At 43.1% G+C, this 26528-nt stretch overlaps 1 protein-coding gene across 3 annotated transcripts in view; it reads right to left on the bottom strand.

The window, feature by feature from the left end:
* Positions 1-25295, bottom strand: part of DGKD (diacylglycerol kinase delta) — a 59339-nt gene extending 34044 nt beyond the window's left edge. Inside the window, exons 1-7 of one of the 3 annotated variants that reach the window (XM_019542894.1) lie at positions 24677-25295; positions 24002-24082; positions 6535-6639; positions 5835-5967; positions 4343-4449; positions 3514-3639; positions 1916-2018 (exon numbers count right to left, since the gene is read on the bottom strand). In XM_019542894.1, the coding sequence (XP_019398439.1) occupies positions 1916-2018; positions 3514-3639; positions 4343-4449; positions 5835-5967; positions 6535-6639; positions 24002-24082; positions 24677-24769 (748 nt within the window). In that variant the 5' untranslated portion in view covers positions 24770-25295. Of the gene's footprint in view, positions 1-1915; positions 2019-3513; positions 3640-4342; positions 4450-5834; positions 5968-6534; positions 6640-17665; positions 18043-24001; positions 24083-24676 lie in introns of those variants that run through there. The other 2 variants (XM_019542893.1, XM_019542895.1) reach the window with 2 other exon arrangements.
* Between the last annotated feature and the right edge of the window lie 1233 nt (positions 25296-26528).

The raw sequence follows: 26528 nt of genomic DNA, 5'->3' as shown, positions 1-26528 counted from the left end.
TTTCCCAGGTCCTCCTTCCTCCCCTTTTTGAAGATGGGAACCACATTGGCCCTCTTCCAGTCCTCTGGCACCACATCAGAGCACCATGAGTGCTGGTATACCCGTGTCAGGGGTCCCGCAATGACCTCAGCTAATTCCCTCAGTACTCCAAGGTGGAGATCGTCAGGATCAGCTGATTTGAATACATCGAGTCCCTCCAGAAGTTCCCTGGCTAGATCCTCACTAACCCTTGGCCTAGGTGTGCCTCCCCTGGGGTCTGAGGGGGCCCCAGGGGGAGAGGGGTGGTGGTTTTAGCCTCCCTTTTAGCTAGGAGACACTCCCGGATGCTTTTGGTGAGCCATGGGGGCTTTTGCGCTCTCCTGCCCTCTTTGATCCGTGTTGGGATTACCTCCCTTTGGGCTTGGAGGATCGTCTCCTTAAGGAGCGACCACTGTTCTTGGACACCTGACTCCCCTCCCCTCCGGGACCTCAGTGCTTCTCCAACTATTCTCCTTAGCTCATTGATGTCCCCCCTCCTGATTAATTTGTGGCTTGTGGGTTCCTGCCTGAGTGCCACTCTCCGCCACTGTTTTCTGGGCTACAACAACATCTTTTGGTTTCTGTTTTCTGCTCCCACCCCCAGGGGCGCGGTGATCCACCGGTCTCAAGGAGTCCATGGCATGGGGTGTGAGAGCTGGGGCAGAGTGGCAGGCACCCATGCAGCAAAGCACAGTGGAGAATCTGAGTGTGATGACATGGAAGGGGTCTGCACAATGTGTAGCCCCTTTGTGCTGCAAAGCTGGACAGCTCTCCCCTAGCTTACCTCACCCTAGCTCAGGGGTGGGCAAAATATGGCCTGCAGGCCGGAGGCCATTCTACCCAGCCTGTGGGGCCCCTAAAAAAATTTAGAAAATTAATATCTATCTGCCCTTGCTTCCTGTCACAAATGACAGGAAGCAAGGGCATCAGGACCCAGGGGAAGCCCAGCAGGCTCCCACAACAGCAGGGGACACCTGGCCCCGCCCCCCAAGCCAGGGCTTCTGGTCTGGGACTACATGGCTGCCCTGTGCTGGAACCTCAGGTAAGGGGGAAGGGGGGAAGGGCAGGGGAGGGCCCCGGGCAGGGAAGGAGCCCAGGGAAAAAGTGGCCTGGTGAAAAGCTGAGTGCGGGGGGGGAGGAGCAGCCCCTCACTTGCCCCATGGCCAGCACCCTGCGCTGCAGCTGCTTGCAGCCCACATGGGGCTGCCTGTGCCTGCTCCAGACAGCCCTGCGCGGGCTGAGAGTGGCTGCAGCAGGGAGCTCCAGCCACGGGGTGAGCAAGGAGCTGTTTTTCCCCTCATGCTCAGCACCACCTTGTAACCTGGTCTCGCTGCCAGCCTGGGTACTGTACTGGCTCCGGGCTTGCCTGTCAGGGCTGTGTGTGGCGACAGCAGCTGTGCCCACCCCACTTGCTGCACCAGGCAGTGTTTGCCACTGCTGCCTGTGGGCTGCCCACAGCTTCAGGTGGGCGGCAGCAGCCAACACTGCCTGGTGCAGCAAGTGGGGGGCTGCAGCTGCTGCCACCCTGCACAGCCCTGATGGGCAAGCCCAGAGCTGGCATGGGGCCCAGGCTTGCAGCAGGGCTGGGCTACAAGCTTGTGCTGAGCACGGGGAAAAGCACCCTTTGTTTGCCCCAAGCTATAGCTGCTTGCAGCCTGCAGGGGGCTGCCTGTGTCTGCTCCACAGCCCCATGTGGTCCCAAGATGGTGACCAGGGGGTGGGGCACCTGTCGAGCGGCAGGGCTACCCATGCGGCCCTCGACAGCCTGCCAAAACTGGGTAAGCAGCCCTCTGCTGGAAATAATTGCTTGCCGTCTTAGCTGGTTTGTGTATCCATACACTTAACTGAAAGGTCTGTGATTGAAAAGAAGAACAAAAAAGTATCCATGGATACTTACCATCTGAATCAATGCTGTTAAGAGCAGTGGGAGGGATGACAGATACTTTACAGAGGCCAAGGGGACACTTGTTTGGTAATACATCTTTACATGTGGTGTGTACCTGAAACAAAAGCAATGGGTTCAGCTAAATCCTTCTGGGTACTTTCATTAATGTAGATGACTCTCCCTCTCTGAAAACATGACCCAAACAACCAGGAAGCATGGGAAGAAGCCCATGAAATGATAACCTATAGTATTAAGTTACCAAGTTATTTTTTAAAAGCCACCTAAGCAAGCAAATGGCACTCAGAGCTTGTTCATCTGGCTAATTCTTCTCAGCATACATATGCTGCCTTGCTTTATGGGATTATCCAGCACACAGCAACCTGGCTACTTACAGGTCATTACAACATGGTATACAGACACAGGACTAACTCATGTCCCCTGTCCTAATTCTACTGACTGCACAAGAGAAAGAAAATTTGGGGGGGCCCAAAAATCAGGCTGCTCAGGTTGCTAACTGTGGACCAAGGTGTGCTACCCAGTGCTCCATATGGCGTCAAAGTAGGGAGCTCGAAAGCAGCTTAAGAAGATAAAGCCTGGAACACATGTGAATGAAGAAACAAGGATACTAGAGGAAGTAGGGGGAATAATAAAGAATGTGTGCAGCTGGGAGTTAACAAGATACGACACCTAAGATACACAACAAGATAAGACCCAGAGAGTGGGTATAAAATGGTCTGGCAACAGGTATATAACAATTGAGTCAATGCCTTTTTTTTTTCTCCTTTTGGGTGCACAAGGACAGCCTAACAGAAGATCTGTTATAAGCAAACCTATTAGATAAATTAGAAATGTACATTTTGCTGGTTTTCCTTCTTAATACCCTTGAAACACCTGGAGTACTACTAGACCAGGTTCTTTGGGTAGATATGATCTTTTATTAGACCAAGTAGTTGGAAAAAAGTTCTTGGCAAGCTTTTGGGCACAATCACCCTTCTTCAGGCATAGGGGTTCTCTGCTGTTCTGAGATCTGCAAGGATCTACTTGGATCCTTGTACTTGGGGTCTAACAGGCTTTATGACCTCTAGGTATCAAGCAAGTTAAGCCTGCTGAATTAGGAGAAGAAATGTTATTTTTATTCACATATTTTAATAGTCCCTTCTTTTTCCCTTGTTTCTATTAACGCTTATTTAAGCTGCAAAATTACAGAGTGGTTGGTTGAAGAACCATTACCACTCATGCCTATGATTAGGTGCTTGATACACATTGGATTTTTTTGAGAAAGGCCACCAGCAAATGAAAGAATACGAACTTTAATAGTCCAGGTGTTTCTAAGTATAGGAAGAAAAGAATTCTGTAGTACCACTGGATGTGAAAAATATTTCTAAGCTTTATTTATGCACCACAGTGAAGCAATTAGCCATAAGTGTTTCTTCCTCTTCACAGACTGTCTGTAATGTGAAGGAAAAAAACACAGTGATTCACGTAAACAAGAGAATAGCTTAAATTTCCATTTCAAACAAACAGCAGTAGCAGACAAGACACAAAGGCCTACATACACTGAAAGGAGACAACTTTTAGAGAGGGTCATGATGTTTACTTAGCTCACTCACCATGGCTTTGCACCAGAGACAGCGCCAGTCTTGCAAGCGCAGAACACTGCCACAGGTTTTATCACACACTGTGCATTTGGCACTCACAGGGAGGTTTCCTTCCAGCCATTGATGTGGCATTGAGATCTGTAATCCAAGCAGAGAAGAAATAAGTACAGGCTTTCCAGAGCACAAGTCAGAGAACACAAAACAGAATGGGGGGAAATGGAGCATGCAAAGATGCAATTTTTCATTCTGCATAAGGTTGGTGAGGGCACTCTCTAGGAACTATCTGCCTTTCTCTGGTACTTACTGAGGCACATAAAGGCTACAGGGCTTCCCCAAGATCACACAGGAAGTCTGTGGCAGGGAAAAAACTACAATCAGGTCTCCTACATTCTAAATTTATGCACAAGCCACCAAATTGTCCAACCTTTACCAAGACTACGAAAAGGCTCCCTGCACCTAAAAATGCTTAAGCTCAAAACTCTGCATCTTTAAGAGTCTCAGAGTGATAGGATTCTCTGTTGGTAAAAGGTAACTAAAATTGACAGGACTCTCTGAACTGACCACTGTTCTTTGACACTAGGTGGGTTTAGATACCATATGCATGTAAAAGCAAAACCTTTTAGTTCCACAGTAAGTGAACAGTACAGAGTGCTCGCCAGCCCTGGGACATAGAGATCCATTTAATTTTTCCAAATCAGGACTAAGGGAATGAAGGCTGGAAGCGGCTCCAGTCATCCCAACCTGAAACTTTAACCATGTATACAGTAGGGGGAGAAGCATACACAAAGCAGGCTCCACACTTCCAGATGTTCCAAGCCAGACAGCTCAGGATGACACATACCCCATCTTCTTCCTCAATGATATCTTTCCCGATAGAGGCCAGTGTTGTCCATTTGCAGTTATTGGTTGCCCGAACAGCACACCGTTTGTGGGCTTTGAACTTGCACACTACAGAAGAAGAAGAACAACAACAACAAGACGACTTAATTCTAATGCAAAAGGGATAATGCAGCAGTACAAGCAAATGGCTCCCTGAACAGCAAAATGCAGTTACAGTATCTGGCTCTGAAAGACAGCACATCCACTGCCTTTGTTAGCAAAGCTAAAACAATCAGATCCAAAGCCACAAAATCAATTAGTTAAGCAGGCTGCCTTTTGATTGTACAGGTATTAGTTACCACCTTGCATGCCAGCAATACGTACAGTAATATGCTTCAGCATTCCCACAGGCATTACTGGTGTTGATTTGTCCCTGCCAGAATGAGCTGTGAGAAGCCGAGCATGTCTGCTGTGCCAAAGCCAAGAAAGAAAGAATAGCCATGTGAAGTTCAAATGCTTAAATGCATTTGTTCCTGGGAGAAATATTTTATCTGATGCTTCAAAAATTTACATGTCCATACTTCACTCCTGTAGGGTTTTATTAGTATATAGCAATAATTTGGGAGTATGAAAGTAAATGCCACACCAGATTCTAACCAGCATTAACACTGTATTTTCTCACATACCACATGTACCCCTCCCAAATAAAACCTACACCTTGTTTTTGGGAAGGCAAAATGAAGGGAAAAAAGGATGTTTTCTGGAGTTATGACTGCATAGAGCAGGGACAGAATCTAATTTTCAGCTCACTCTCCCTCCCTTTCCTATTTAAACACAAGCTGAAACCCTAGCTGCTGCTGAAGACCGGTCTCCATGAGTTGGTTTATGATTCTGAAAAGAGGTGCCAAGCAGTGAAATAGAAGAGAGAACAGAAGTGGCTAAAAGAGCAAAATTGTCAGAAGAAAGTGGAACATCAAGATAATTAAAAAGGAGAGATGACCATTAATACCTGTGGAGTGAAGAACCATGAGCCTGTAAGTCAACTGACTCCCTCAGCTGCCCAAATAGAAATGCTGCTGCAAGCAGGAATCAAAGCAGATCTTCCGTCTGTCTACTGAAGGCAGAAGATCAAATTCCCTTCTTAAGATGAGTACCCCAATTTTGGGGAGCTGATTTTTGGGGAAAAGGTGTGTGTGGTAAGTAAATATGGTACTATGTCCTTTCCAGCATCTTTGGATAACTATAATAGGTACCTGCTTCTGTTTTCCTTGTGCATTCCCAAATCCCCCATGAAACTATCAGGAACTTGAAAGCAAAAGAAATGTAAGACCAAGCCTGTAAAAAAAGTTCTGCTCTGACCTTCTGTAACTTTCCTATGCCCATTTGGTGCCATTTTTCCTCTGCACCCTTCTATAAACTGTACACAAGAGTATGGTAATTTAAAATGATCTTTGGAACATGCCAGTAAGTCACCCTGGTGGCGTGCCAAGTGCAAAACAATAAAGTGCTTTTACCTTCACAAGAGAGTCCATGTGACGTAACCCCTGATAACGCTTCTCGGCACACATTGCAGTATGTTGGCCGAGCGTGTGAGCAGGCGTACCAGTTATGCATCCCTGAGAAATGGTCCATGCTGTACTGGGTTGACTGTTGGAAAAAAAAATTACAGAAACACCAAAGGTGGAAGTTTAGTTTTTCTAAAAGAGAGGCTTGAACATATCAGATACAAAAAGCAGAAATGGAACATCTTTTACAGAGGAGGAGGCAGTAAATGAATCTATCCAAAGGGTTGGACTGAATGAACCTTCTGGCCTATTGTATACACACTAAATAGCCTGTATGCAGAGTACAAGTAAGGTTACTAAAAATACAGCGGGTCGATATTCTGGATGTTGCTGAATATAAGGCAGGTGAGATTCAAGTCAGATGATGATTCAGAGACATTAAAGCAGCAAAGGAACCAAGGGTGCAAGGTTCTCAACCCCAAGGGAATGCACAGAGTGACTAGGGCTATCAAGAAAGAGTCACTTAAAAGAGGTTGTTGTATACAAGCAGCATTTCAGAGATTTTTTAGGTAAAGCCTAAACTACTGCTCACTGCAGTCAATCAAAGCCCTTGTATTAACTTCCAAGTGGAACCAGATCAAATTCATGAAGTAACATGGGCCAGGCTGCACAGAGAACTGAGGGTGAATAAGAGAAGTTATTTTATTACCTCAAAATGTTCCCTGTTCTGCACAGTCTTCAGTGCTGCAATCCAATCTTCCATCTCTTTTCTGTTATCAGCACAGAGGATGAGCTTCCGACATGGAGTGATAATCTGCAAGAAGAGAGAAAGAATGCTTGAGTTGCAGAAAACTGAGTAAGGAACACCTTTTTCCAAGGAGAAGTAATAACTTTTATTACAGTAAATTAAAGAGAATTGTCTGTAGAGAACTGTCTCAAATCAGCTGCATAACTGAGCACAGGCTGTTTACATTATTAAACAGTATTTTCAGCATTTTGAAAGCCAACCTTACATTTTCATTAGAGTTTAGGTAAAGAAATCAATAATTAGATTTTGAAAAAAAGCACTGGACAGTCATCCAATAGAAAAGTCAATTGTTGCACAGTAGTGAGAAAGTCATGAGTTTGAGTACTGTGTGTGTTTTTTAAACGATTTCCCCCCCCAATTGTTCACACTAATAACAAATCAATTTCTATCTTTATTTTGTCTTCATGTCAACATGCCCAGTTTTGCTCACTAACACTCTCAGGAAAAACATGCGGTTAACTGAAGTTAAGGCTATAAAGATCTATTATTTAGGACAGGAGTGTCAGATTCACTCTGTGCCCTGGGCTTGATCCAGCCTACGGGGCTCCTTGCAGGCCAGATCTGGGCCTGGTAGCAGTGGGGCAAGTGGTGGAAGTGGCAAGGCCAGGGTAAATGGCAAGCCAAGCAGTCACAGGGTGAATAGAGCTGATGACACAGCCCTCGTTTGTCCCTCTGCCACTAACAGCCATGTCCAACAGGCCCTGTGGCTCCGGATTCTGTGGCAAGCCTCACCTCCAAATTCCCTGGACTGCCAGAAAGAGCTCTGCAGGCTGGATGAAAGGGATCCATGGCCTGAATTCAGTCCATGGATTGTATGTTTGATGCCCCTGACTTAAAAGATAGAAGACCACATCAAAGCAAGAAGACAATGCCACTCAACAGCAATGCACATTTCATCACTGCCAATGAAGTTAAAAAAAGTCAAGACTGCCTCACTTCTACTGACATCCTGGTCCAAAAGCCTCCACTTCATATGGTTTCTTGCCTAGTGCTTCTATTATCATGCTCTTTTGCAATAAGAACACGTGGACTTTTTAAACTCTGCAGTGCTTAACAGGTATGCAGAAACTGCTTTAAAAATCACTGACAGTGATCCTCCCAAACTAATCAAAGACATTAGTCCTTGCCAAAATTAACAGATTTAAACAAGTCAATCCAATAGGGAGTCATGACAAGTCAGAATAAATAAATAACAAGAAAGTGTTCCAGACATGAGATCACCTTATTCTACATTTGACCCTCCTGTCTCACGAAGAACTGATCTCATTCACCTCATTTTTTTCTGAAAACATCTATCCTTAACTTAGATCCCCTGACAGTATGGCTTAAATTGATGAGTTTACCTGCTGGTTAAAAAACAAAACAAAACCTCGCCTTCACAACTTTTATGTCCTGGGACAGCTTTCACATGTGGATTTTCCCAAAAAAACCCCCCACAATTTTTATAGCACTGAAGAACATTCTATGGCAGAAAGTTCCAGTTAACCAAAGAGAAAGAATGACTTGATTGTAGCCCATGGGTTGGCAACATTTTTGGGCAGAACACCAAAAATACTGGCAGCCCTGACTTGTAAGATCTTGATGCGCCAGAGGCGGATGGAGGGGGAGCTGCAAGGGGCCCGATCCTTGTTGTGGCAGCGCAGGCCCGGCCCATTCCCTGCCATCTAGCTCGAGGCATGCCTGTCTCTGCTGTAGCATATCAATATTGCTTCTTCGGTCAATCAGAAGAGGTCCCTAGCGAGAAAAAAGATATGACTTCTATTCTTGTTTGCATATGTCTCTGTGCTTCTGGTCAACCACCAATTTAATCTTTTTTCCCAAACCTGGATCTTGCAAATGCCTAAATGTTGGGATAACTATTAACCTACAAACTCCTGTTCATATCAACTGGATTATTTAGCTGAACAAAGTGAAAGAAGTGCTTAAGTATTTGGCAGAACACAATCTTGCTTCAAATGGGATTCTGATATTAAAGCACTTAATACAAGGAGATTTTTAGCATTTTATATTACAAATGTCCAAATTAACAATGTCCCAATAAGTTAAATTTACTCTAAGAGGTTCAAGACCCATGCTAACAGAAGTCTATCTGCTCATTTGTTTCTTCTTATTCTATAAGCCCACAAAAATACCTCTACTACTACATTTTTCATGAAAATATGGTACTCCTATGGCAGAACTTTTCTTCTGACCAAAATGAAACAAGACTGAATGACTGTAGCCTATCAATACTGCTCCTTCAGTCAATTAGAATGCATCAGTAGAAAGAAAAACACATCCCTCTGAAACAATAAAATGAAATGGACCAGGATTGCATTGGTTACCCAAGGCCCAGGCGTTTCCTGCCTATGTATGTCCAGGAACTTCAAGAGTGATTCCACATCAAATGGAAATCTCTGTCTAGTCAACAGTAATGGGAATATAGATCTCTAAGTATCTATGATACAAGGTAGAAAACGGGGGTGGAATAATGTGGCACTCTCTCCCATTTGGCTCATAAACCAGATTTAAGAATTAAAAACAAATGTAACAATCAATCTATCACTTTCCCACAGCTAAATTCAACTGGAATATCAAATTTCCTATTTATCTTTGTTACAACATAAAATCAAATGCTGAAAAATGCATATGTGACTGTAAGCAAAATAGTATTAATTTGGGAAACGTTTTTTCTTTTTCATTTAATCAGTTTTCAAACTATACCCCTCCTCCATAGAGCACTGCTTCTGGCCAGCATTCCCCAAATTTGGTCCAGCCAAAGGATAGCATCAAAACAAAGAACAAACACTAGGTCCACAAATAATACACACAATATATCTTTAAAATAAGAAGTAGCCACTCAGTCACTTTGCAGCTGCAAGATCTGGGCGGTAAGTCCCTTATTTTCTGCTTATTCTATAAGAACCTAAGACACATTTGGACACTGTAACAAAAATAATCGTTATAAAAATAGTTGGTAAAATATTGACTCTCTCCATATATAAAACTTGCAGCCTTATTGCCAGGACCATCCCTTCAAAATGAACGAAAATTCAGAACATGACTGGTTCTGCACTTTTTGATTAGAAGTTATAAAGGATCAAATGTTAAGTCCTCTTAAAAGATCCAGCATCTAAAATATTGAGTCAAGACACAGAAATGTTCAAGCTCCTTTGGCAAGAGTCCAATTCCAGGGTTGTAAAATTTGTATATATCCAAAGAGCTGGTCTAATGAAGTAAGGAATAAGGTTTGAAGCCAGGTGATATAATCATTTTAAAGTCTCAAAATCCAATATCAAAAAGATTTCCATTCCACCATAGCACCACAAGTTCATGTGCCAGGAAACAAATATGGATCAAAAGATATTTGCACACTTGAAACCCCTAGACAAGAAATCACAGACCTCAAACTATGAATTTGACCCACAACAGATGCCCAGAAATAAGGAGATAATACAACTCTTTGTAAATTATATTATAAATGAGTTTTGGACAACACCATTCCCAATACACCAGTTCTAGAAAAACATTCATAATGATATTCCCTGACATCACAAGAGAAAAGGATTGAGGTAATGTGTCTAATATGCTCTCCTGCAAACGAAAAATCTTCAAAATGCTTCTTGGAAAAAGAGTATGGAGACATGGTGCTGATATAACTATAATAATCAATTAGTCAGTGTAATAATCAATATCTGTATTCAAACTTTTACAGGGATAATTAAGAACCCAGAACTACAACAGTAGGAGGCACCCCAATCCAAACAGACCCACAGTTCAGAACAGGCCAAGTGCCAGATACCTTGCATGGTATATGCCACCTTTAGGCACAAAATTAGCCTTACATTGTCTGCGCTGTACGGAATCATACTGAGTAAGCCACTAACAAAACTGTTGCAGACATGAGGAGAGTAAACAGTAAACCTGTTCAGAGCAAGGAACACTGAGCTTAATGAAAATGCACTTCCCCCAGGGAGTAGTGAGAGAAGAGAACAGGAGAATGTGTGAGAAAGAGAAAGATGCAAACAGCCAAGTGGAGGAAGCTCTCCCCCCCGATCCTCCCCACTTCTGTACAAGTACATTTCAGTTTGAAGCATCTACCCAAATAACTGCTGGGAGGGTAAAACCCTCTTGCCTTTCCAGTTACTAGGGAAAGAAAACAAAATTTGCTGCCCACAAGTGCTCCACCAGTCTGCTAACTTGCTTCTGGAAGTGGCTAGCTCCTAATATCCCAAGAGATGATACTAACCCTCCCCATCAAAGCCACACACCTACCTGATCATGGAGTCATATACATTCACTCCTGGACAGGGTAACGATCAGCTGACATGGAGGCCTGAATTCTGGTTCTTCTCTTGGCTGACATGGCCATGAATTGGAATGGGCTGGTTATTTTTTAAGATCTGGGTAAAACTTCTGACTAACATCCTGGAACAGCTTATTCCACAGGATGGCGACGCATTAGGTGAAATACTGTTTCCTTTTATTTGTTCTAAATTTACCGAGCAGTAATGTCATCTAATGACCTCTTGTTCTCATATAATGGGAGAGGATAAAAACAAGGGGCTGATTAGTTTTCAGTTAGGAAGGGGGTTTCTTTCCCTGGAGAATTAAAATCAAAAGACAGAACAAAAATAAATCATGATATTATAAATAACTCTCATATAGTTTGTCCGGTTTTGGGGCTGGCAAAACTCTGAGGATTCATACCCTGACATGGCTTAGAGGTTTATCTTGAGGTGAACAACTGTATACCTTTAAACTGCTTCATCTTTCTAAAAAGGGAATTCCAACTATTAAACAGCTGCTTTTTGGATGCCAAGGGTTCTGAAGCTTCCTAAACTTTGAATATTAAGTTGGGTCCTTATAATGGAAATAAAGGCTTAGGTTTGTCTCCTTTTAGCTAAACATTAGTCCATAATGGGGCTGTTGAGGAATAAAACAACTGGCTGATGGTAGCATGACACCCAATTTAACCAGCAGTGGCAAGAAAGAACCCACTCTCTCCATCCATCCTGAAAGGTCATCAAAATAGATGGGAGACAAGAATGGTGTAAGGATATTTGAAATGAGAAACTATCTAAAGTGGGACCAAATTTGATTTATAAACCAAAAAGAAACTCCTCAGTCTAAAAAACCCCATTATCTCTTGTAGACCAGCTGCCACTGTGATATCATGCCAGGACTTTGCATTGCAGACACTTATCTGCCCTTTAGACAGCTAAGGCATCTTGATCCCATCACAGAAAACTTGCACTTCAAAACATTCTTTTCTAAATTATTTCCAGAATGTCTCTGAAGACAGAGGATGACATTATCTTAGCACTTCCCAAGCACACAGCATCATCTCCTCTATCCTTTCATCATAAAGTCTGACCTCTGACCAAGTTGAAAATCTCCATTCTGGCTGATAGTATCAGTTCTGGAAACAGATTACTTACGAGTCAATGTACTGTTCTGTCCCGAGTCATCACCAGTTTAACTGACATTTAGAATCAGGCCAGCTGGCAAACAATGGAGCCAAGCAAGACAAATCTCTAATTTTACATTCTAAAAATGGACTGGATGTCCCTAGATGACGTTCCCTGGTGAACAGCTGTGAATAATTGGTCAGAAAGACAGCCAATTAAAAAATCTCATGCCTCCAGTCTGGAAGAAGAAATCCCACATTTCACCTTCTATATTTTCTTCCAAACAACCTCCCCTTCCTCCACTCATCAGCACCAGACTAAGGCCAAATCTTCAACCTCTCACCTTGCTTGTATCAGCGGAGACCTTACTCATTGACTTCTTTCTGTCATGTTTCAAGGGTACCCAGAAACTTCTCAGAGATTGACTGGCAATTTGGACAAACATGCAGTGAGAATGTGCTTTATCAGAATGGATCTGGTGAGCTCAGTGACCACAAAAGACAGAAAAACAAGTTAAAAAGTCTCTAATCCAATCACAAAGCTGTCCTGAGAAAGGCACAGGCAGAGAGAGCAACTCAAAATTGTTCAGCTAAATATAGCTACCCTGGGGCAGTATACAAGTGGGCCATGAGTGGGTGTATGAGAGGACCTGATGATGTTGGCTGCTTCCTTTTACCCACATCCTGTTTGTAAAACACACAGCCCTACTTAGAAATTTGTCACCCTTTATTACCCCCCAGAGATCATCACCTGATATTTCAAAACAGCTGGGAGTTTAATGTGCACAAGGACAGTAAAATTTCTTATGTCACATGGGACAGAGGAGCTACAGTGAGAAGAAATATAAAAGATCCAGGGAGGGGAAGGAAGAAGCTTTACTAGCACAGCCGGAAATCTCAGTTTAATTATGTATGGGAGAGTCCAGCCCAGGCACAGGACCTAACAGTGGCTTTTGTACAGTGGATCAAAATCAGTCACATAACCTAAAAATTCAGAAGGGATATGATAGGGTGGTGATATTTCTGGGCTAGCAACTTACCCCCCTCTTCATTCTAGCTCCTTGCATGGCTGTAGTTGTAAAGTGAACAAATACAAATACAAAGCAGCGAGGCTGTGTTTACCAGCAAGACCCACAAATCAGCAGGGCCAACATATTCTAAGCATCTTGTTGCAAAAACTCATAGAGGCCAGGATTGTTGGGATGGACTACAAAGAGTTTCACAGTGCTCATGGTGTACGACAGATTTTCAACTCGACATGTTGCCAAACCTGTGTCCCAACTGCAGCTAAAGTGACAGCCATTCCCTCAGAGAACAAATGGACTGAAAGAGCTGGCAAAAGACATGGGGACAGAGAGGAAAATAAAAGAGGGAGCTTTAGAATCGGATTAGCAATTTATGCTTCAGTTTATGAGTGTGTCATTAATGGTCATTAATTACATGCATTTGGAGCCACAGATACTACTAATGATAAAGTCTAGAATAACAAGCTGGCATGATTTAAATAGGTCTCCATCTTTTGGAAAGCAAGAGAGGAACTGTTATTGGATTGCTAAAGTTTGGGGACTGTAACTTGACTTCCTCTACAGGCTTCTGTTAGTATGCTTCTCACCACTGTGCTAATTAACCCTTAATCCAGCTCTGACAATGGACCCATACCCTGATGGTCCCATGCTGAGCTGCCACAGAGATGAAATAAAACTTTAGGAAAGGATTACTGTTTCAGAGTGTTCATAAATAGGAGCCCAAGCAAAGTTTTGGCATTTCTCTCCCCCTCAACACCAGGAATCTACTCTGAAAAAAAAAACCGCTCAGAAACAGTTATTTTTTTATAGTGAAAACAGCTTTCCTTGACAATATGATAATCTCCCGCCTGTGGAAATGACCCTTCTTTTCTGTTAACTATAAGGCCAGTTACTGGCTCCTCACACGTATAACTCCAAATCTGATTTTTCTCTAGAAATAAGGTTTCTGTTTGCACAGATCCCAGGCACCTGAACCTTACACTGCAGCACAGTGACCCTGGACTTCTACATGGCTCTTACATTTCATGCCTTAACCTACAGAACTCAGGAGAGACCAGGGCCATAGAAGGAGAAACATAACAGTGCTGCATGTCTTGGGACTGTATTTACATTTTTCAGGTTTGTTTCTCTTCTGATGTATACCAGATCTGTTAGGCATTCATGCAGTAACAGCATCAACTTCCTGAGCACTGCCTTTGGTAACTCTTGTTGGCACATCATGCTCCAAACAAAGCCCAACTTTTGTTTACTCATAATATGCTGTGTCCCCATTTCTGCCTTCTCGATGCTGCAGTGGGAAAGCCAATAAGACACAGCATTCTGTGAGAAAAAGCCCATCTCATACCAGGGTCACATTCCAACATGCTTGCGGATGTTCTGTTCCTAACCAAGAGGCATTGCTGTTCTTGGCAGTCAGCAAAAAGAGAGCACACAAAGGTAGATTCCCCCAGTTACCCTTTTTTCCCCCATGCATTTTGATCATATGAAGTCCATGCAGGAAAGAAGTTCCTTAACAGAACTATACAATTCTGTTAAAGACATTCCAGAGAACACCTCCAAGTTATTCAAACAGAAGCAAAAATATCAGGAATGAGGGGTAGGTCAATGCTCCCCAGTGTCATAGCTGCCGGTTTGGTGGTATGAGACGCATCAAGGTTAGCAGCTAATAAATCGTAGAATTGAGCAATGCAAGACCTTATTTACGGTAGGAAAATGACCTGTTGCTGACAACTTATTATTGTTAATAGCTCCCTACAGCTCACTTATTTAAGCAGCACCAAAAACGGGTTAGCTGGTATAGCAAAAACAAAAAAGTAAATTGTTCTCAACAACACGGCAAACTTACCACTGTGCTGAGGATAGCTTTGTCCTGCTACAAAAACAATATAAGCATATGTAATATTTGCAGGCATGGAAAACTCAGCAGCTCCTTTTCCTCATTGTAGATATGGCTTTTAGAGCAAGGATCTGTAGTAGGGGAAGAAGGCCCTTGTCCCCTCAAAACAATCCTTGTTCAACACCTGTCCTGTTTCTGAAATTACTTCCAGCTTCCCTCACAGCAGTCCTGTCTTCTTCTTCCCTTCAGGCAGAGGCTGTGAGAGGCTAGCATTTACATGCTCAGGAAAGGCAGGTAGACTGCACTAAGGTTACCAGAAAGCAAACAAATCTTCATACAAAAAGGTGTCAGCACTCAGGCACAAGGGCAGGAACAGGCACTAAATTCCTTTTCTGTAAACGTACCTCTACAGGGACAAAATCTCTTTACAAACATCAAGCTTTCTCTTTCCAAGTCCCCATCTCACCAGTTTCCCCCAGTTCAAGTCAGATAATCACACCTGACCTGCCTGAAAAGTACTTAGCACACTTTTAGGTGCTCCCATAATCCCCAGATCTCTCCCAGCATTGCAGCAGGGACAAACAGCTCCCTCAGTTCTGTTAGAAGCAAACCTCCACAGACCTTCCTTAAATGGCTAGTTTTGGGATTTGTGTATGCCCTCTATGAACAGACTAACAACCAGTTCCAGCAATAGAACAGATTAAAGTCCTGGAATCCCACACAGGAAAGGATTTTTAAAAGACTATTTTTACTGGCCAGCAGCGACTCAGAAAGGCCTGTTTACCAAGGGCTGTTCTCCAACAGAAAAATGTTACTGAGGTTTGGTGTGCGAATGACTAAGGCAGCATATTAGTATGCAACTGGAATGGTAGTGAAAGGAACTGGGGACTGACCTGCATTGAATGGAATGGTAAAAACCAGTGACACTAGTTTGCTAAAATGGAGACAGTCAGTCCAGATGGTAGCCTTATTTTTAGTTGCTCACAACTTTTGACAGACAGGAAACTCTGAAAGGCCACCTGTGTTAGCAGAGAGATTAAACATGCTAATACAATCACATAGAAATTTTTTATTCTTCACACACGAGTGTGGGAAAGGCAACAATCCCTGTGGGAGCCTGGTACTTAAAGAGAATGGTGATCTTGTCCAGTTAATAGAAGAGATCTTAAAGGGGATGGGTAGGAAATCTTTCCCTCCATTCATTAGACTCTGTTCTAATCCCCACTTTCTCATTCTCCAGTGTCTCCTTGATGCAAAGCCCATGATTATTTGCATACAGAAAGATGGGGTTGGGGGTAAAGATCTAGCCCAGTAAGTTTTGACACTCCCTGACACAAGTGACCTCCAACACAACTGGAATAGGAAACCTCTTCCCCACCCCATGCTCTTTGCCCACAGTACTTTGCTAGTTATTTCCTGGAGGCTACTGTCTGAGAGGCTGTCCCTGTGTTGGGGAATTCAGGGATGCCCACAGAAATGAGCCAGGTTAGTCCTTTAAGCGTATTATCCAGGGTTCTGTACAGATCAGACAGTCTGGGGAGCCTGTGGAAGTGGAAGGCAACATTAACTTCTTTTTAGCTTCCTCCAGACACTTCATGTCAGTCCCTGTGCCCAGGGACTGAGTCTGACTTCCTGCAAAGAACCTGAAAAAAAAGTTCTTATATATTTCTTCTCCTGAGAAAAAGAGGTCACATGTTTTTCCTCAGAGTTCATATTTCATACCAGCTAAGTAACCTCTAATCCTGGTTCTTTTTGCTGTAGCAATGCCTTACAGAAACATAGCTACTGAACCAAAAAACAGCCAGATGACATACAGCCTGATAGCCAGCTGGAATAATTCTGCATCTCAACTCATTCAGTCCTAAATTCTTCAGATATTATATATGATTTCCACTGACAGATTACAGGACATTCTGGGGGTTGCCTTCACTGATAATATACATACATCCATACGGTTTTTACTTCAGGATATCCAACACATGACCTAGCCTTAGGCAAAAAGCAGTGAAAGCACAACGCTTTAGTTTTTACTAGAAAGTAAACTCACTGAAGTACCCTGTTGTGCCCCAACCAGGGCTAACCTTAGCAAAATGACCTCTTGGCAAAATGAATGTGCCATGTCCTCACTGCCTTTTAGGATAGTTCACACATGTTCACTACCCCAAGTTAAAAGAAAAAACCCAAAAGCATGTGTTTGGATTTTATTTTATTTTTTTATAGAGAAGAAAATCCTAAGTAAATGTCACTCTCAGGGGGACACACTCAAATCCATACAATTCCATGAGACAAGTGCAGTCATCTTACCTGCCTGATTAAGTTAGGGTAAAACAGTAAAAAGAAGGTAACTAGCAGAAACAGGAGTCATCAAACATGGATCTAGAGAGGGGGTAGCTGGGGAATGACAATGACCACATTTTCCCATTTAGTCTGTCCCTCAAGAGAGAAAACATTCACACTCACAAAAGTGATTCCGCATACCTCTCCCCTGAGCCTTCAGCTCCTATCTCTCCTTTTAGTCCTTCCCAAAGAGATAAGATATCCACAGAAGTAAAACATGACCGTAACCTGGATTCCCTTGCTCCCCATTGACCCAGGTTCAAGTGTATCAGCATTGCAGAACTAGTAGTTAACCTATGTATACAAACCTTCCAGTGGCTGTACAGGCAACAACTCCCGCTCCCCACGCCCAGTCAGTTCTACAGAACATGTACTACACACCAAGCACAGAAGAATAGCATATTATTCCAATTACAAACTAGAGAGCCTGAAGCATGCACTTACATCAGTCAATCTGAATTCTTGGTAGGCTGTTATACAGGACTAAGTGCTGCCTTTTTCAATGCCCAGTCCAGCAAACTCGGATCACTTGTCTTGTCTTAAAGCTGCAGACCTGCATTCAATCCTCCTCTGAACCAAAGAGACTGGACCAGTCTCGTCCCCCAGAAAAAACAAGATAGATTGCTTGACAGGAGATTAATAGGAATATTCTCTGCAGCCAAACTCCCTGAGGTCCGCTCTCCACAAACTAATTAGCCGTCTGCTTGAGGAAGAGCTGGGACAGATTTGCTTCTGCTGGCAGTGAACCCAGGAGGCAGGCGCTGACTGTAATAACATGCTGCTTCCTGTCTGTGGCAGAGCAGAGAGGTACTTCCCAACACAGAAGGGTTCATGGACTTCAGGATTTTAAGCTCCACCTCAACCAAGCTGACTTTCACCGCTGAGGAGGGGCCAGCAGCATGGCTACGGGCAGCTTTATGGTTTTTCTGTGTGTGCATTAGTTCCAAGCAGCTTTAACGGCAGCATCAGCACACAGGAATCATACAGCAGACATCTGCGAACTTTTGTCTGTGGAATCTCAAGGGTCTGAATCAGCTGAGATGGGAAGCTGATGTTGAAATGTGTGTAAAAAGTCACTTGAACCAGGGTGAAAGTCCAGACACATTCCAGACAAAACTGTCTGCTGGAAAAAACTGGAAAACCAATTCCAGAGCTGATGGCTGGAAGCGACACAAAAAACAAGTTCTGTGCTAGGAAAGAACCAATGGTTCACCTAGTGTCCAGGCCAGGTTTGGGGCAGCAGTATCTTGCTCTCCTGGAAATACATGCTATATTAATTTCAGGCTTGGCTTTTCTCTCAGAATCACTTGTGTTATCTGTCATGTGATGGGATATACAGACTGCACACTTGCCAGGAAGGGGTCACTGAGCTGCTGTGGACTAGTAGCTCTGCCCCATTATACCTACAATACTTGGAGGGAAGGCTCAGGCTGGTCAGAAAGTAGAGCAGACTCTCAAGGAGGAGGCAGCAGCCCAGCAGTAGGGAAAGCATGAATGTCTCTTCAGCAAGGTTGAACTTGCTGTGCCAATACGATATACAAATCTTGACTCTCAGGCGCAGGAGATGACCTCCCCCCCATTAAAGCCTTCTTAGTGACTTTTAGCAGGCTTGGTCAAACAGCGGCTTAAGCATCAGTTGTCCTATCTGTGAATCTTCTGTGAATCAAGACATTTCACCATGGCACTACTGCCCACAGACTTAAAAGCTAGATATGATGGTGGCCCTGGGTTATGAGCAGGTCAAAGCAAGCATTCTGGAGAGAGTATCCCAAGGCAGCCAGACAGGACCTTGGTGACTGACTGCGTTTCAGAACCAAGATGTCTTATTCAGAGGTCAAACAGTGGAATTCCCCTTCATGCAGCATCTTGCACAAATATGCCCAGCAGGGCAGAGACTGGGAGATAAATATTAGTGAGAGATGTCAGCCAAAGCTGCCAGGCTAATGAAAATGTATAGGTGCTGGCAAGAATCCATTTGAGACCAAATGGGCAGCTCAAGAGAAAGAAAAGACTGCCTAGGGAGAGTGGTGTCTCAGGACCAAACCCTAGCCACAGGTCTTTAGAACTACGGCCATTGGCTGCAATAGGATACAAGTCCCTAAATACTGCAGTAGTGCTTCTCTCTCTCTAGAATCATACTCTTTTAAAGACAGAACACAGTGTATGAAGAACAAAACAAAACACATATTTCTTTCACAGATCAGGGATGGCATCTTGTGACAATACCCCACATACTGTCTCAGTAGAGGAAAGGGTAGACGGAATATATCCCTCCCACTAATCAGGAAAGTGCTCAAGCAGCTCACACTTAGCTGATCCAGGCTGTGGTACCTTCAGTCGAAGCTCTCTTTAAAAAGGTAGAATAGGTCACCGAGCAGTCCTAGAGAAGGTCGCTTGAGAGCTAAAGAGACAACAGTCTACGAAATAGTCGGTGGAGCCCCAAAATCAGATGTGGAGTCAAGAAACATGTCGACCAGGTAGATGGCAACCTTAATGTTAATGGTAATATGGAGCAATAGCCAAAAGAGAAGAGATCATGCTAAATATGAGTTGAACAAATGTGAACAAGCGAAATACAACTCTGCATTGCAACATTTAGCCCTAAGCAGTATAGCTTCTTGGAGGCTGGATATATTTTCTGAAAGAGCACTAAGTCTTTAGCAGATCAGAAGAGTGAAAACACATGGAACCTCTGACATATAATAATAACCGCCTTTACTATGCAACACTAGATGCGAGGTCTCATATCTTGAACAAAGCTTGTTAGCTTTGATTTTTAAAAGAGTGAAAAGTTTTCAGTGCACTTTTAAAATGGAATCAAAATCTCTAAATTTTGGAGGGAACTGAGCTGGGAAGATGCAGAGGGGGAAAGAGAGTGTTCACAAAGAGAACTGAGAGAAAATTGTAGGGCTCTGAGGAATCCAAAGCACTGACTACTGATGTGGCAGACCAAACAGTAACAGAAACTTCCCAACCTTTTGATTTGCAAGTATTTTTTATAGCTCAGTGTGAACCACAGTCCAACCTCTATACAAACCTCAATAGACAGAAAACAGAAACGCACAGAGGTGAGACATTACTCTAAAGTCCTCCTGGAGCAACTATGAGCCAGGGAGAGTATACATTGCCATCTGCCTGCCTCCCAAGAGCTACACTATTTCTACTGCATACTTGGTTCTATGGGAAGGCAGAGGCCTGATGCTGATCTGGTGCCAGTCATGGAAGTAATTCCTCCTTCACTACTGTGCTTGGATGCAGAAAGCTGTGTAAGCCATTTATAATTCCCTTCTCTCTCTACAAAACATCCAGTGACAAAGATGAAAGATGTCCTCCATTTGCCATATATTCATTGGCAGCCACCAGTCTTGGGAACCCATGGAGACTGTGCCTTTGGGGCGTTACTGGGTACTACCACAGCTTCTTGTGTGACTGAGGAGTTGATGCATGACAAGCAGACCCTCTGGCAAGTTGCACATACAAACGTGGTTGAGCTTGTGCCAGCCTGCCGAGTACCATTTTGTCTTGCCTGCCTCTGAAACCTTTTCTCTATCTCATCACTGACCCTCTCCATCTCGAAGTAACATAGGCCCTGCTTCATGGTGGCTCGCTTTCCATTTGCAGTGGTCCAAAATGACTGATTGCCAGCATTGGCCATCAATTCACAGCTCACAAAGGTTTTTCTTGCAGACATCAACAAAACAGAGTTTGGGTCTTCCAAGTTGATGTTTGCCAATGGCCAGCTCACTGTAGAGTCCTTGGGGATTTGGCCATTGCTCATGATTCACATGTTCTAAACAAAGGAGGTGTCCTTGTCTCAGGAGCACAAACATACTGGGCATCTTGGCCCGTTCCAGAACAGCAAAGTTGGAGATTTTGTCATGCCATGTTATACCCAGGATACAGTAGACACAACTAGTTGGTTTTCTTTCTTCCTTGGCCTAAGGAGACCATGTCTCACTGCTGTACAATAGAGAGCTAAGTATGCAAGCACTGTAGATGGACACACCTTTGTCGATAGAGTGAGCACTGTTTTTCCAAACTCTCTTTTGAAGTTTAACCATGGCACTGCTTGCCTTCCCAATGTGAGCATTAATTGTGACTTCCAAGCCAAGATTTTGTAAGATGGTGGAGCCCAAGTAAGTGAATTTTTCAACCTCTTCCAGGCTTTTATTATTTATTCTAACTTCACAAGGGCAGTCAACTTCTTGACTCATTACTACTGTCTTCTTTAGGCTAATGTTCAGATCAAAATCATCACAAGCAGAAGAAGAGTGATCCATGAGACTTTCCAGTCCTACCTCTGAATGCTTAACAATCGCTGCGCCATCAGCAAAGAGCATTTCAGGGACATGAACTTCTCAGGTTTTTGTTTTGAGACGAGTGAGGTCAAAGAGTTTTTCACTGGATCTGGCCTGAAGGTATAACTCCTTCTGAACAGCCACTGAATGCATATGAATCCCAAAAAGCGTCAGAGCTAGACACAGCTCTGTTTGACACCACTTTGAGTGAGATCAACAAATGCTATGTAAGAGATTTTCTTTGTTCATGGCACTTTTCTTGTAGCTATCTCAAAAAGAATATCATATCTGCTGTGGATCGACTGGATCTGAAACCACATTGAGACTCAGGGTAGATTCAGGTCTGCAAGGTCTGTAGTCTTAGCAAGATGACTTTGGTGAACAGCTTCCCAATGAAACAAAGTAAGGATACACCATGATAGTTACTGCAGTTGTTCATATCATCTTTGTTTTTGTACAGAGTGACTATGCTTGCATACTTCTTGAGGAAATTCACCTTCACTCCAACACATACATATTAATTCATGCAAATAGAGGAGATGGATGGATTTCCCACACTTAACTTCAGCCAGTATGCAATCACAGCTACGGCTTTACCACAAGCAAGCTGATCAATGGCTTTTTCTACTCAGTCTATGGTAGGTTTGTGGTCAAATGTATTGAGAGTGGAGTCACGGACCACATTTTCGTGAGAGTAGAGTCCTGAGTAATGTTCAACCCACCAATTCAACCCATCTGCTTCTTGCAGTCGTTGATGGCTTTACCTGTGGAGGATTTTAAAGGGGCAGTCTTCCTCAGAACAGGTCCGAGAGTTTTCCTGATGCCCCCGTACATCGCATGCGTGTCTCTTCAGTCACATCTCATTGTATATTTGACCTTTTGCTGGATCTCTTGATGCGCCTGCAAGTTGGTGTGGCTAGGGTCACACTTATTTTTAAGAAGAGCTGACCGGTTCTATGAGTAGGATCATTTCAGATGAGTTCTCATCGAACCAGTCATTTGAGCTGCGATGCAAGGTACCACAAGAGTCCAGTGCAGTTTGACAGATGGCTTCTTTGAGCTGAACCCATTTCTCCTCAGCAGTATTACATGGCTTAAGAGATGACAGAACCCTGGAGAGAGTTTTGATGAATTGAGATGATGTGTCTTTAGCTTTCAGTCACATGGCATTTGTATGTATTAAGGAGAGTTTCTTGCTCTTGTACAAGCTCACTAGAGTTTTACCTGCAAAATTAATCTGATTTTACAGATGAGGAAACAAATGAGGATGTTCTCAAAGCCACAGAAAGAATAAGTGCTGGCACTGAAATTACAATGCAGGTGTTTTTGATTCTCTGTCCTATAAAGAAATCATGAAACTATTCTGTATGGTAAGAAAAGAAAGAGCCATCCACAGCTGATGTTCAGAATGGGGCTGGTATTCACAGATGTAGCTGGGCCTCTTCTTAGTCTGTGAGCACAGGGCTAGAAGACACTTCCTCTCCTAAAATATCTCTAGAATTTAACCAGATTCCAGGGTTTATGCCACAACTAGATGCAACTGAGAAGAGGTACAACAGGACAGGACTAACATCTATTGCCAAGAGCCTCAGGTTTAAGCATGCGGAGTTCTGTGAGTTTATGAAACCTATCCCCGTCTTCTTGTATTTTATACAGTGCTTTTAATTATCTGCAAATTTGGAAACTTAAAATTAACTCCTTTTTCCAAGTTGCTCAAAAGTGTATTAAACCAATCTGGCATTGAACCTTGTAGGATCCCTTCTTGGTCTGCCTCACCCCAATTTGTAATTTCATCACAACATAGGTATATAGTTACACAGTTTAAGGCCAGAAGAGGCTACCATGGTCATTCAGTCTGACCTCTTGTGTAACACAGACCACCAAATATAATCTGTAGTTTATTCAACGGAGGAAATTTGTCTGTCTTACTACATAAAAGAACACTAAGCACCCAATAAAGTTGTTGTGGCTTTAAAGGGCTGAATAAGGGCATTTCTTACAGCATAAATCTAGCACCACATACAGTAACTCACAATATTTCATGTACACAGGGGGCCAAGTTACGATTGTTGCAGGAAACACATGTTTATAAACGTACATTTATATTTCCTGACTTTTCTACTTCTGAGCCACAATACTACCTTCATCATATTCTTGCATTAAACACCATATTCACACAATAAAACAGTGATCCAGTTTTACATATCACTATGTGGACACCCCTAAAACTAACAGCAGGCAATAATGGAATCTCTCTGCAGTTAACTAAACCACCTATTGACTGACACTGACTTCCATCACCTTCTTCTTGTGGCTTGGTTAATACAACAGCTGCTCTTTGAATAATGGCTGAAGTGCACTTTACCCAGTGAGAGGACCACAAGCAGCTGAAACATCTTTAGGAACACCCAGTCTTAGGAATAAGGGGGTAGGAGGAGGGAAGTGATACAGGGAAGATGGTAAGTGAAGCAATAAATTCTACCGTGAAGCTGTTGTTGACATTCTTAGTGCTTGATTCTGCCACGCTAGCATCTGTCAGGTCCACCTCATCAAATATAATTGACTGGAAAAAACATAAAACATAAAACACTGGGTCAGGTGAGTAAGACACATAGCCACTGAGAGACACATCCAAATGCCAGCCTATAGCTTTCCCTTCTAGAAAATACCGCATGGTCTTCTTCACTAGATGTCTTTTTTTTTGTAGGTTTAGTGTTTGTGAAAGCAGCCAGACTAAAGGCCCTGAAGACTGGCCTTTCTTATCAAGATATTTCATAACACAGATGACAGGTCAGATCCATTAGGGCAAATGCTAGGCTACCCAAGTCCTTTTATTCATTCATGTCCTCTCCTTTCTGTTTCAATACGGCAGAATCCTGTCTTTAGGACAAAGAGTTCAGTAGAGAATGTAGAGGAAGGTATGATCCCCAGCATCACTGGCAGATTCCTGTATGACTGTCATATTTTAATTACAAAAGAACAAGGGATTTCAAACTGAAGCACAAGAAACAGAGTTTTCAACCGTGACAAAACTTAGAGACAGACACTTCCAGGTGCAGCTGCTCTACATCCTAGATTGAGGACTCACTACTTGTATAGATCCACATGCCTCCATCATTCCATCTCCTCTTTCTACCTCCTCCAAACTGCATCTCACCTTTGCAGTTTTTGCGTAGTAGAGCGTCCGTCCTCGCAGTTTGAAGTATCGCCTCTTCCAGCGCTGGAATGAGCTGGTCTGTTTCATTAGCATCCCTTCTTTTATAACAGTCTAGGAACCAAGAGAAAAAACACAAGGTGAAACTTTGTTTACTGACAACTTTTTTGCCCCTTTCACAACACACATACGACAAGAGGATAAAGAAGAGGAAAGCTCAGTTTGATAATAATATTCCTAGTGCCCTCTCCTGGAAATACATCGCACATGCATCTATTTAAGCAGGTCTTTCATCAACACCCGATTGCGAGAGAAAGCATTGTTCATCTGGGGATGCAATTCTAGCCCTGTCTGTTGATAGTCAAATTTTGACAGAAGCACAGATCCAAGGTCTGTTCTGGTGATCTTCTCAAGGTTTCACTGTGATACAGAATGTGGAATAGTCACAATCCTTGAGATCAAACCCCAGCTGAAGCTCTGATTTCAGCACAGTTTGACTATACACATATATGCCACAAGCCCCATCCAATCCTGTTCTGTTAAGCTATTGGCGTTTGACTAGCACTGGAGGCAACCTAAAGGCCTACAGGAGAGGGAAACAAGAGCAAGGCAGGAACAGTCTCCAGCTTCAGTGTTTGATATTTTTCAGATATTCTTGGCCTTGCTGCAGCACTCTTTGGCTGGCTGCCGTTTCCCAGGGCTGAAGTGCCAAAACTGTCTCTGCACACAGCCCTCAGGTTTTCTTCACCACTCCACAGTTAGACTGACATAGAAGTACAGAAACACCACCCATTCACTCACATATTTTGCATATGTAGAGTACACAGACATATTTAGTCCACATTTGTTTCATCTCGCTTCATCAGACACATTCATTTCCCCAACTGAGGGCAGACACCGGATACCAAAAGCTAAACTAAAATAAGCTCAACGCTGTGTCTTAAAAATACACAAAAATCAGAGTTAAGTTTTCAGCCTGAACTCACTGATTGTGCAAGGTCAGTGCCAGTGTCCCAAAATGGCAGGCAGAAACGGTTTCTCAATGCCCCAGGGTATCCCCTCCCCTCACTAAAACAAATATAACCTGCAGTAAGTCACCCACCAGCGACAGAGTCCAGTCCATTAACATACTGTTAAGACACAAAGAACAAATGCTCTGATAATCCTATGACAGGCTAGAAAAATGATGCATTTAATACACCAGAACTCTCTATGCAAGACACAGACTCAAAATGGAATACAGTCAACTAATAGCTATCAGTTAAGAAAAAAGCCCATAATCCTTTCTGCACATTCACTAATCAACTGCTGTATTCATGTCAAGCCTAGCAGAATGCTATTGGGAATATGCCCCTTATTGATCCATAGCTTTCCTATTTCTCTACCAATCCTTTAAAGGATCCTGAGGCTGCTTTTTACAGCGCTCCATGTGCAGTGTAAATTTGTACTGTTCATCCTCATTTTATAAAACAGCTACAGACTGTGATACTTTCCACATGCTGGCTTTTGCCAAGTTCAAAGTCAAAGTTTCCTCAAAAAGTGCTTGGAAAGCAAGTGCTGAGCACAGTATAAGAAGAAACATCCGTGTGACCCAGTACATGTTTCCCTATCGCTAGGTCAAGCTAACCCCAAATCAGACAGAGACCCACAAATGCAATCCTAACACTCTTTATGAAAGCTCAATGGGAAAAGAATAGGTTCCCGAATAATGCTTCATCAGACTTGTAGTGAAAGAAGAGGGAATGGAGGCAAACCTCTCTCGGCTGCTGGGCTGGAGGGAAAGAGAAAAGTGATAGCTTGCTAGTGAGCTCACTAATACCTCCAACCAACAACAGAGAAGACAAAAGGTGGGTCT

This window comes from Crocodylus porosus, unplaced genomic scaffold (genome assembly GCF_001723895.1).
Source record: "Crocodylus porosus isolate Cpor-Errol unplaced genomic scaffold, CroPor_comp1, whole genome shotgun sequence".
NCBI lineage: Eukaryota > Metazoa > Chordata > Crocodylia > Crocodylidae > Crocodylus > Crocodylus porosus.
Note: the sequence above shows the minus strand (reverse complement) of the source record. Positions and strands in the feature narration are given on the sequence as shown.